The 12,602-nt window shown below is 36.4% G+C and overlaps 3 protein-coding genes across 3 annotated transcripts; all 3 read right to left on the bottom strand.

Moving 5' to 3' along the window:
* Nucleotides 1–765: 765 nt before the first annotated feature.
* On the bottom strand, nucleotides 766–4,503 carry LOC143576069 (protein SOSEKI 2-like). The gene is made up of 4 exons (XM_077060262.1): nucleotides 4,338–4,503; nucleotides 3,927–3,996; nucleotides 3,268–3,380; nucleotides 766–1,472 (listed from the first exon to the last, which is right to left on the bottom strand). The coding sequence occupies exons 1-4, from the start codon at nucleotides 4,501–4,503 to the stop codon at nucleotides 766–768; spliced, it is 1,056 nt and encodes a 351-aa protein (XP_076916377.1).
* A 3,755-nt stretch (nucleotides 4,504–8,258) lies between these two features.
* On the bottom strand, nucleotides 8,259–9,108 carry LOC143576077 (E3 ubiquitin-protein ligase At1g63170-like). The gene has a single exon (XM_077060270.1). It carries the CDS (start codon nucleotides 8,896–8,898, stop codon nucleotides 8,395–8,397), a length of 504 nt encoding a protein of 167 aa, XP_076916385.1. The 5' UTR covers nucleotides 8,899–9,108; the 3' UTR covers nucleotides 8,259–8,394.
* A 2,019-nt stretch (nucleotides 9,109–11,127) lies between these two features.
* Nucleotides 11,128–11,688, bottom strand: LOC143576068 (uncharacterized). The gene has a single exon (XM_077060260.1). It carries the CDS (start codon nucleotides 11,686–11,688, stop codon nucleotides 11,128–11,130), a length of 561 nt encoding a protein of 186 aa, XP_076916375.1.
* Between the last annotated feature and the right edge of the window lie 914 nt (nucleotides 11,689–12,602).

Raw genomic sequence — 12,602 nt, 5'->3', positions numbered from 1 at the left:
CGGCTACATGACATGTCAAATCTTTAGCAGAATCTGCTTGGAATGCATTTCCCTGCCACTGCTTTCTCTCTCTTCATTTCTTCATCTTCTTCTTCTGCCATTGTCTTGGGCTCTCTGACCACCAAATTCTCACTTATATCAGTTACAACTCATATTCCATATTGTAAACTCAAATCAATTAAGCTTCAAACAGTCAAAAGTGTTATGATCACATATACCATTTGATTGTTGATGACATTCTACTGTTAACATTACCTACATGCAATGACAAAGTTTGGACGAAAATTTCATAAGGCCGGAACCAATACGCGTAAAAAAATTTTTAAATGGAGTGGGTCGAGCTCAAAATTTCTAAACGAAAACCTCTAAATTTACACTACATATAAATTTTTTTAGACGGAAACAGATAAAATTACACTGTTGAGCAAAATAAGAGGGGGGGGGGGGGGGGTTCCACTAAGCTTCGCCATTGTCTACCGGGGCAAAAGATTTATATGTGGGCCCCTTTTTTGCTAAATAATGCAAATTCATACGTTTTCGTTAGAAAACTTTATACTTAGTGTAGGTTTACCAATTTTCGTCGAAAAATTTGCCATTGTTTGCGAGGGCGAAAGCGTTATGGTGACCCAATGTGGGCCCCCCTTTTTTGCTTGATAGTGCAAATTTATACGTTTCGTTATAAAGTTTTACACATAGTGTAAATTTACCTGTTTTTATCGAAAATTTTTAGCCCGTCAAAGCTTTATAAGTTCATTACTAAAAAAACTAATAACCTATTTTTGTTAGATGTTTTAATAACACAAATGTAATCAAACAGCTAAAACAAACACAATAGCATGAGTTATACATAATAAAACGCGTGACAAACCTTTCTTCAGTGTAGGAAGATGACTTATTCAACATGGGTTCAACTTGAACTCTTTCTTCATTCATCGCCTCCACAATACTACCACTAAAATACTCCCTCTCCTCCGCCTGCGTCTTCCCGAACCTCGGATTCTCAGACATGCAACATATCTCATCTTCCACAGCCACCGCAGCCGCCACCTTCTTACACAACACCCCTTTATGCAAACTACCTGAGCTACTGCAGCTCTTCCTAGCAGCAACATTTGGTGCCTGATTAATATTATTATTATTATCAGACTTATTTCCTTTAAACCCTATAGAGCCACCACATGCCATTAAGTGAAGCAGCACTGAGTTGCGGCTCAGTGTTGGGTATGGATCGCCGTCCTCAAACCGCTTGGAGGTGGAGTTGCTGTCACCCGAGGTGGTTGATTGTGACGGTGGAGGTGATGGTGGTGATAATATACGGATACCCTTTGAACATCGCGATGGGGTGTTTGCATAGTTTATTCGTTTTTCTTCGTAGTCTAGTTCCTCTACGTTGAATTCGGTATGCCGTTTTGAGACCGTTAGTTTGCGTTTTGGGACGTCTGTTTGAACCTCGTCTGCATGCAAGTGTTTATCTAAAAAATGGGTAAAAAGATATTATTAAGAGATTAAAAACTTCTAATAGAATTTCCTAATTTATGTTTTTTCTAAGACTATGAGTACGGGGGCGCTATGCTCGGCTCAAAGAGCCAGCCACTAGGGAACATCACCCCCCTAGGTGCTTTGGGTGGCGTTTTGGCTTTGGTGTTTTGAAGAAGGTGTCACCCCCACATTTCTTCAACCGACCATTTTTTTCCTTAATAAATTCCTACCAATCAAATTAATTTTTATATTTGAAATTTTTTATATCATTACACCATTTTTTGTAAAAAATTTCATTGTTGACTAGGAAGTCACATGGCGAGAACACCCAATGGTACAACTTTACCACTACACATGGTCAAATAATTAAAAGAATATTAAAATTATATTTATTTAATTTTACTTCAATATTTTTTTTTATAATAAGTAAATAGAAATGCTGGTTTAATGAATTTAATAAAACCTACACTTATAGACCTAAACAGAATATACCAAGCACGCATTTGATCTCCTTGTATCAAGACGGTGGTTAAGACTTCTTTATGTATAAAGAGTTGGGTTCCCATGAATAGTTAAAAAATGCAGTTCAAAACTATTATAAAACCTAAAAACTTGTTAACACTATAAATAATGAATTGTTGAGTATATAAAAAAGTATTTTTAACATATTTACGTGAATAAAAAATTTAGGAATTTCACATGCATATAAGATAAATTTTACAAACAAATTTTACAAACTAAAGTGTTAAAAAGTATATTGATACAAATTTTGTATATACTATATAGAAGTTGAATACAGAAAAACATTTATAAAGAAGTTTTATTTAGTATATGAATAAAACATTAACTTTTCCTGTTTTTATATCGTTAACAAAGGATTTATATTGTGTGGATTGACATGGGTTTCGGTTGTAATCGGGTGGACGGGATAAGAATATTACTCTTTTCTTGGTGGTTGTAACATGTGTGTAGCTGTTTGCTAGCTTGTTTTGAATAAAATTTTGTTGATAGTTAAAAATCGGAAAAAAAATATTAAAAAAGTATGACTTCAGACAAAGTGTTGCTTGTTCAGTGGCAGGTCTGTCCATAGAAGTCCAACAAGGTATCCAAAAAAAAGTATAATTCGGACCCATCTGTCCAAATGTTAATAATTTATAGCAATAGTTACATAAGTATATTTGAAGAAATTATAGTAAAAAGGAAAAGAAATTTACTGGGACAGTAGAGAAGTTAATAAAAAGCCTGTGACATTTGAAAATGAGTTTGCTTCTGCCAGAATTGAATTGAATTTAACTTGATAGAAAAAGTAGATGTCAGTGGCTTGTATTTACTTTCCTATCAGATTTCTCACTATTTTTTTAGAACAAAACAAAATTTACTAACACAAACGGACAAGAGACTAGCAAGTAACAAGTCACTGGGACGGGTAGTTCACCCTATTACAACGTGCGCACACCTCTCAATCTAACCTGGCCACTTTTTTCCTATTCTTCACTCATATAAACGAGGAAGTTATTATATCTTTGAGATTTCTCATTACCTATTACCTATATATACATTATTCGTTTCTTTTATATAAATACTCAAGCAAATATTAATATAGTAAACTTGTATATCTATGTGAAACTAAAATTACTTAAACACAAACTTAAAATATTCATACTATTCTATAAAGTTACCAAAAGAAATTCCACCTCATAATTTTTAAGAATGAAAAGTATAAATTTAAAAAACAAAAGAATTTATTTAGTTTAGTATATACAAAAGTCATGAAGAAGGAACAAGTACCTGGTGAGTGGAATACAAGTTGAGATGCTTTGAGCACATACTCGTGACCTTCTGATGGCAAAATAACATCATTCTCAGCCAAGTCATTCCACACATATCCACTTTTGTACATCCTAATTGTATACACACACACCATTTCATTTAGCATGCGTTTATCATTTGCTTCTAACGTTTTTCAGGTTAAACCGTGAATCCGAACGTTAGTAAATATTGTAAATTAAAATGAAACCATCGCAAATTAAAACCGAACCAAATCATGCAAACAATCACTAACGGTTTGTGTTTGGCTTTGGTTTAAATGTAAAGAAACACATCATTTCACATGTTCACTCCTAAGTCCTACCTTATTTTGCAAGTTTTTTCATTAAAAGTTAGTTTATTTTCAAATTACCATGGTAAAAATGAGATGCTTAATTAAGGGTAAAGTTACAAAAATCACCTGACAAACTTATCAACCAAAATCACTCCTAGTGAGATTCCAACTCTAAAAATCTTTTTCTTTTTTTTCACACGTTTGGATTTGAATAGTACTTTATTCGGTTCGGTTTTCAGTTAGAACCGAATAAATTAAATTACTAACCGAATAAACAAAACCGAAATAAACAAATAACCTAATGGATGAAAGTGAAAGATAGAAGGTAAGTAAAAAAAGGTTTGACCTTTTACAAGACCAAGAATAAAGTGATGGCATTCCTCTACCTCTCAGAACACTGAGTCTCTCCAACACATCTGCATAATAATAATAATAATAAAAGTAAAACACAATAATAGTTTGGTATATATTATATAATTACACTAAAAAACACTACATTTATCTCTTCTGTTTAATTAAATAATATTTTTTATACCTTTATAATTACAGTTTTCTCTCTTCTCTGCTCACAACCAATCCAACAAATATTAAAAAATAAATAGGGGCAAACAATGTTCCCCAAATTTACAAAAAATCTTCTCTCCACCCTATAATTTAAACTCACAACCACTCAAAACCTCACCCTATAATTTACATACTCTCTTCACATCAATTTAGGGAATGAGATGTGAATGCTCTAATGAAATTGAAGAAGTACCTTTGAGGCGAAGCTGGTGGTGAACCAAATGTGTAACCTCTACGATATGAGGGTGCTCAAGCTCACCATTTTTGGAAACATAATAAACAACTTGGACCGTTTTGAAGGTGGGTTTGACCACGGTGGTTGACTTTGATGGAACTTTGACCCTTCTTCCTTCATCCATTTTGTAATGGAAGCAAACTTCAAAAAATACTTTGATATATATTATATATATATATATATGGTGTGTGTGTGAGAGAGAGAGAGATGAGGGTGACTGGTGATGTTGAACTTTGAGTGAATGTGTAATGACTAAGGTAAGGTAAATGGCATTATTATGAAACGTATAGGTTGAACTTGAAATTACAAGAGGGTAACCTAACCAGTACGGATTAAGACAGACCATGATCAGATAGCTAGCCATGCTTTATTGATATATACACAGATGCACTTTGTCCATTTTTATTTAATATTGGATTTCAGAACGCATATTGATAGAAATGGAAAGTAGATATATGATAAATGATTTATTTTTGTTTTTATTGTGTCTTTGTATTAGACCACAAATATAATTAGTGATAGTTAGACTTGATTTGAGGCTATTGTATCCTCAAGCAAACCAGAGACAACAAATAAGACCAGGTTCTTGTCTTTGACTAGTTCATCAATATTAGCAAAAGCAGGTGTATGCTTTTGGGCACGACTTAAATAAGAAATGTGTGTGTCATTATTATGCATTCGAAGCCTAAGGCTGAGGGGTGTGGGGGGCGCGAGAGGGGGCGTGAGTGGGGGCGCCATCCAATAATATTGTGACGTGTGGCAGAGAGAGAAACTTGATAAGATGGGTATTGGTAGTGGTGATAGCGCCCCGGGGCATGGTGTGGAGGGGCGCGAGAGGGGGCGCGAGCGGTTTTTTTTTTTTTTTTTATAAATGTATTAAAAAAACGTATTATTAAAAACAAAACATTAATTAAAAATCTATTAACATGAAAACTAATTAGAAGATAGTTTTTACGATTTGATTTCAATTTTTTGTTAATTAAAAATCTATTAACATAAAAACAATTTTTTTTTTTTAATATAATATTGAGCCCAACGGCTCTATTCCGGAATCCCATGCATCATCACGCCATTCCCAGCCGCTACCCAGCCCGCGCCTGCCTCGTTTTCCGCTCTCGCGCCCCTCTCGCGCCCCTCTCGCGCCCCGGTGGTGTGGCTCTCGCGCCCCGGGGCGCTAGCGAACGCCCTCACGCGCCCTGACTAGCGCTCCGCACCCCTCAGCCTAAGAAGTTGTGTCTTAACTGTGTGTTCCCTTAATTGATGCTAGCATAGGCTTGAGCAAGAGATAACAATAGGCACGCCTTAAACATGTGTGAATGATGTCTTAGAGACGGTTGAGATAATAATCATGCGAACTTGTGCATCATTTGCAACCCGTGTATTTTAGTTTGTATCAATAGAAGTCGAAACAAGACATGTGATAGAGCCATCAATAAAACTAGACAACTTGTTTGTGATCAAGAAAGGCTCAATCATATTCTTCCAATAGTCGTAGCTAGCTAGTTGGTGAAAAATTTAACGGAAATTTATAGTAAAACCTCACAATAGATGATAAACTACTACGATTTATGAAGACAATGATAACGCATCAGAAGTGGAATATACAGTTCTAGAAAAATATATTAAATGAATATGAAATCTCTGCAAATCATATACAAAGTATAACAATATGGAACTAAAATAAATCATGTTTAAATACATTTACATATGCTAATAGAAACTAAAGTAATCAATGAGATAGATTGCTTGCATAAAGTTGTCTAGGAATACATGCAGCACAAAAACGACTACCAAACACTGAGGTGAAGAAAATGTAAAGCATTTTTTTTTACAATATAGGAACAACTTACTTTCAGATTTTATGATTAGGGCGTTATTCATCTTTTGTTCTATTTTGTGGGATATTTCAACTTAAATTATCATGTTATGTTTTTGTATGGTGTTAAACTTCAATCAATTTAAAGAAACTTTGATATAAATTTAATGGTACGAAGTTGGCAATGATGGAAAACATGTTCCTTTTCAACCGGAAAACTATATTACTTTCTTAATTGTTATATACGAGTACTTTGAATTTGCATGCAGTACTACATTTTTTTTGTTATATTCAATTACAATAATAATATTTTATTTGAAAATTCAAAGTTGACCAAGAACTCAATCCTATGTGCATCTAACAAAGGGGATTGACTAAGGTTTTGTAGACTTGCCACTGTACCCTAAATTTATTGCATAAAGTTGACACATTGTTGTGTATAGGTGTAGCAGTAAGCCAGTAATGGAGTTACAATACTAGTTTTCTTGGTTTATGATTCCAACCCACCAACACGTACATTATCTACTGTCCCAACAGATGACCCAATGCAATTGTAAGATGCAACCCGTAAATTTGTTCCTAACTAATACATCATAGAAACGACTTCGTACATAAAATAAATGTCTACATTGAAAGAAAAAAAAATGTATTATTATAAAGGGTTAAATACACTCAATAGCAATCTAAATTCGATTATTCTCTCCTTGAACATTGTTATTTTCTCCGCTACAACTATAAGAGATTCTTCAAAAATGTATAATGTATTGTATGATTTCGTTCTTAGAAAATAGTAACATGTAAGATGACGCATCAACATAACTTAGAGATGGTGTTACCATTGTAGGGGTGTTCATGTTCTAATTTTGACGGTTTTCAGATTAAATCGTAAGCCAAAACCGTTGGTAATGGTTTCTAACAAATTGTAAAAGAAAACCAAAACATTGAAAGTTAAAATCCAAACGGTTACTAACGGTTTAACTTCATATTAGTTTTTCATGATTTGTTCTTATTGGTTCTTTATAACAAAACATGTATAAAATAAGAATATATAATTTTCAAAAGGTTATAAACATGAAAGGCTGCATTCCTCTATTGAATTGTTAAGCAAAACCAAATATCACAAAACTCAAACTTAAAATAACTATAAGTCCAAGTAAAATATAAAAGTACAGATAGCCATAGCCCAAGTAAAATATAAAATTGAGCACAATCCGAAGTCCAACGGTCTTGTTCTATTTTTTCATACTAGCTTCAAGCCTTTAACTTCAAGTATAAACTATAAACCAAACTGTTTGGTAGGATGTAAACATTCCTACACCGATACAGTGAAATTTTTTTAAAACCGACCGTGAAACTAAAATCATGACCGTTTTGTAATGATTTCACGATTTCAAAGCTCAAACTGAACCATGAACTCATACAGGATGTGTGTTCATGTTTATCCTCAATCAAATCAATGTTGTTACATCAAGGAGCCCTCTGCAAACAAAAAGTTTAATGTTGACCGAATTATTGTGCTAATGTTGTTGGGTACTAGTGCAAGTGGTGTTGTCACATCTACCAAAATCTATAAAAAAAAAAGGTAAAAACAAAAAAGAAAAATTCTTAACAAGTCATTATTCTAGAGATAATCGATAAATGTCTCCACATTATTTCAAATTCCTTAAACCAAACTAGCCGTCTCCGACAAGATTCCAAACCAAACTAGGCGCCTCCGGCAAGATTCTCTTGCGTCCCTCGGAGTTTGTAAAGGAAATTCTTGAAATCTTGCGTCCCGGCAAGATTCCAAATCAAATAGCTGAGGCAGCAAGTATGTAATGGGCATTTCGAGAATTATAAATAAAATAGAGACATTTCGGGTTTCTCTCCAGAAAATTTTTGGATTTCTCATTTACAATATTACAACTTAGCAGTTAAAACTTTTGGACAAACATATATCACCTAAAACATAACTACTACAATAGATTATTATGATGTAACATGCATTCATGTAGTTAGTTAGGCAGCCAACGTCAATCAATGTCCATCACATGTAATAAGTAATAACTAATAACACCACCACAAAACATGAAAACAACTTTTATTTTTTAATAATCCATACTAATTTCTCAATTTACAAGTCAATTTAAACTATAATAATAATAATAATAATAATAATAATAATAATAATTCACACATTTTTATTAAAAAAATACCAATTTACATAAATCTACGCATATAATTACCATGCAAAGAAGTCAACAACAAAATCAACTCCTCATCACTCCCACCGTACACCTCCCTACGCCGGCGGTTCTGGTCAACCTGCCGCCGTTGACTATACCTAACCGCAACAGCCTCCGGCAAGACCAACCTCCGGCAAATCGGACACGTGGCATGATCCTGTTCGAGCCACTTATCAACACAGCCTTTGTGAAACATGTGCCGACATTTTAATCTTCTGACTTCATCACCGTCTTCAATAACCGAGAGACAAACGGAGCATTCTTTGGGTTCTAGTCCGGTGGACTTGTGCCGGCCACATGGGTTTGTTTGTTCGATGAGTTTAAGGTACTGGGCGGTGGTGAGTGGGTGGTTGTCGGCGGTGTAACCGATGGTGTCGGCGATTGATCGGAATAAGATGACGAGTTCGAGTAAGAGGACGGTGAAGAATAATAAGAAGAGAGTGTAGATGTGAGCTATGAATCGAGAGAGTGCTCCCATGTTTATTATTATTATTTATGTGGGATTTGATTTTGGGAGAATATTATTATTTTTTAAGAAAGAGTGAGGTGTTGATTGATGATATTGGGGATGGATGGTTTATGTGTTTTCTAGGAAGATATTTTTTGTTTTTGTTTTGTTTTTGGTGTGAGGAGTTTTGAGACTTTGAGGTTAGACTAGAGTGCCATGGTCCCGAATTCGACCACTTATGTTGAATTGTAACTAAAAGGTTTTATAAATAAGGGTTTCAAGAACTATATGGTTACTTTCTTAAAAAAATAAATCAAATCCAATATTGATGGAATAGGATAATCAAGTCACGGATCAATAATCAAACACGATGTAGAAAAAACTCTTGTTTATTAATCAGAAAATCTAACTCAAGAAACTGATTACAACTCTCAAATTCTAACTCGGTTTGACTCTTGATGAACCTAACTCGGCTACATCACGTCCAACGGATAATAGTGAATTTAGTGTTATTATATTATTTTAGTTGGAATAAGCTATTGTTTTTGTCTAGATTGTTTAACTGATTCAGTTTAAAATGAAATTTTTGATTCAATGAATTCTTGAATTTTGGCTTTTCTAGCTTTTTGCCCTCTTGGTATGACGATGTTCATCTACACTAGTTATTAGTTACACATGCTCAAGAGCTAAATTGGAAACACGAATTATTGGCAAACACCTAAAACGATTATTGTATTAAGAAACTCATTCAAAACTTAATTACAATAATGAAACCCTACACGGTTTATATAGACCAAACCTAGACGTGTTTGAGTCTAACTAGGATTCCTAAACAATAGGTAAATTAATTAAAATAAACCTAAGAACCTAAACCAACATGTATTAGGAAGTATTAGGATCCATATGTAACTTGTGCCTTGCTCGCCAAGTTACTTGCCTTGCACTCCAAGGCTTTGATTAGAAATTGCCAACATTCACCACCCCAATTTCTTAGTCGTATAGGGTAGGTCTTCCAATTTCAGCAGTAGCCCCGTCGCAAACAGCAGTAATGTAGCCATGAATGATGCCGTGCAAACCCCGGTTAGACGTTCCACTCGCTCTTCGGCCCTACCCGTAAAATATGGTGACTATGAGTTAAATTCCAACGAATTTATTGAAGAATTGCTACTCGAGCTCGTCCATGGAGATCTATGTGGACCGATTACTCACCGACTTTAACGGGTAATAAGTATGTTTTAGTCTTAATTGATGATTTTTCTCGTTTTATGTGGTCGATTTTGTTGAAAGAAAAAAACGGTGCCTCCGAGATGCTTAAACGATTCAAGGCGTCAGTCGAAAAAGAAACCGGGTGCTTGATTAAAACTATACGAACCGATAGGGGCGGAGAGTTCACTTCACATGAACTAAATCGGTTCTTTGAAGATGAAGGCGTGGTGAGACATTTAACTGCACCATACACGCCACAACAAAACGGTGTGGTTGAGAGGCGAAACCGAACTCTCATGGAGATGACCCGAAGCATCTTGAAGGCGATGAAAGTTCCAAATTATTTATGGGGCGAGGCGGTTCAACACGCGATGTATTTGATCAACCGCTCTCCTACGTGAACCTTGGTAGGAAAAACCCCATACGAGATGTTCAAGAAAATGAAACCGAACCTCGAACATCTTCGCGTATTCGGGTGTGTTGCTTATGCTAAAATTGAAGCTAACCACTTGAAAAAATAAGATGATCGATCGAGGTGTCTCGTTCACCTCGGGACCGAGCCGGGTAGCAAGGCGTATAGGTTATACGATCCACGAAACCGGAAAATTGTCGTGAGTCGAGATGTTAATTTTAACGAAAAAGAAGGGTGGAATTGGGATAAAATAGATGAAACCGATAATAACGGAGAACCGGGTATGTTTATTATGATGTGGGGTAATATCGTTGATACCGGAAATGGGCTGATCATGCTCAACCCAGCCGAATCCGGATCTGCAATTTCTAACAGCAGCAGTATCGGCCAATCAGCAGCAAATAGCGACCATTCTGGTCCAAACAACAGCATCGACGAATTGGTCGCAAACAGCAGCAACAACGACGCTTCTGTCGCTAACAGCAACAGCAGCATGAATGAATCTGTCGCTAATAGCAACAGCAACAACGAAACTGTCGCTAGCAACTTTAACGGGTAATAAGTATGTTTTGTTCGGGAACGATTTTCTCGTTTGTTTTCCCACCATGCATGATTCACACCATTTATTTTCCTGACGAATTTTAGGGACACCCGTAACCACTCCCGTCATCGTCCTCATCGTTTGGAAATTGAGGTGACCGAGTCTCGCATGCCATAACCACGAGTCTTCGTTTATTTTTGATTGCAGACAAACTGGGCTTCCCCACATTTAATTTAATCTTGTAGAGCCGACTTTTGTTTCTAGTGACTTTCATTAACAACACCCCGTGTTTATCATGCATTGTTAAATAGTCGGCCCTCATCCGAACATCACAACCGGACTCGGTTGCTTGCCCGAGACTAATAATATTATTTTGTAAGTTCGGGATATTATAGATGTCGGTCAAGAGTTTTTGTTCTTCGGTTTTGCCTTCGAATAGGATGGATCCTTTGCCTTTTATTACGACACACGATCCGTCCCCAAATTTAACCCGACCAGTAATACGATCGTTAAGCTCGGCGAAATAAGCTCGGTTCCCAGTCATATGGTTACTCGCACCGTTATCGAGGTACCAAACATCTTTTTCACTCGAATCGGCCTTGAGTTTGTTCGGCAAAACTTTTTCTTCGTTGAGGTGGACGGTCTCTTGAATGCAATTCATCATAAAAATGCACCGTCTACTTTTGGTTCGTCCTCGTTTGTTATTGTCATGTTTGCTTCTTTGTTGAACCGTACCGGACACTTAGAAACAAAGTGTCCGAACTCCTCACAACGGTAGCATTTAACTTTCGAAAGGTCTCGTTTTCCCCTCCCGTTTTGATCATTCCGGGTTTTGGTTGGTTCCCGGTTTCAGTCTTGCCCAGTATTACGGCCTCGACCACGCCCCCGGGACGAGGAAGCCCCTCGTCCACGACCTCTATTTGCTTGATCACGAGAGCTATTTCGGTTAGAATAAGAATCAGATTTATGAAACATCAACTTACCGCGATTGTCAGGTTGATCCTCGTCCCTTGTTCTTTCTTCGTAGGCCTTTAAACATCCCACAACTTCCTCGAAACTTACGGCTTTGAGATCTAAAATTTGTTCGAGCGAAGCAACCATGTGGATAAAACGTCTTGGCAAGCTCGTGAGAAATTTCTTGACGAGTCTCTTTTCTTCATACGGTTCTCCAAGCGTGGATGCTTTTGACTTTATTCCCGTTATCTTCGCGGCATAGCTGTCGATTGTATCCGAATCCTTCATCCTCATAACATCGAACTCTTCAATCAACGTTTGAAGTCTCGCTTCTTTTACCCGATCGGCTCCGAGATGTTGAGACTTGATCGCTCCCCACATCTCCTTAGGCGTGTTCAAATCACCAATTTGCAAGATTTGATCTTCGGGAATTGATTGAAACAAAACCGCGATTGCGATATTGTTTTGCTTCGCGTCGGTAGTGCCGGGTTCGATTGCACCCCAAACGCCATGAACGTTAAAAATTACCTTCATACGCATAGCCCAAATAGTGTAATTTGTTGCGGTAAGCACCGGGCATTGAAACGAGCTCGAGCTCGTGCTCGTTTCTTTGGCCGCTTG

Source organism: Bidens hawaiensis, unplaced genomic scaffold (genome assembly GCF_021521415.1).
Source record: "Bidens hawaiensis isolate Kalapana, Puna unplaced genomic scaffold, B.hawaiensis_p1.1 tig00027866_1, whole genome shotgun sequence".
Lineage (NCBI taxonomy): Eukaryota > Viridiplantae > Streptophyta > Magnoliopsida > Asterales > Asteraceae > Bidens > Bidens hawaiensis.
The sequence above is the reverse complement of the archived record's forward strand: the minus strand, read 5'-3'. Positions and strand labels throughout refer to the sequence as shown.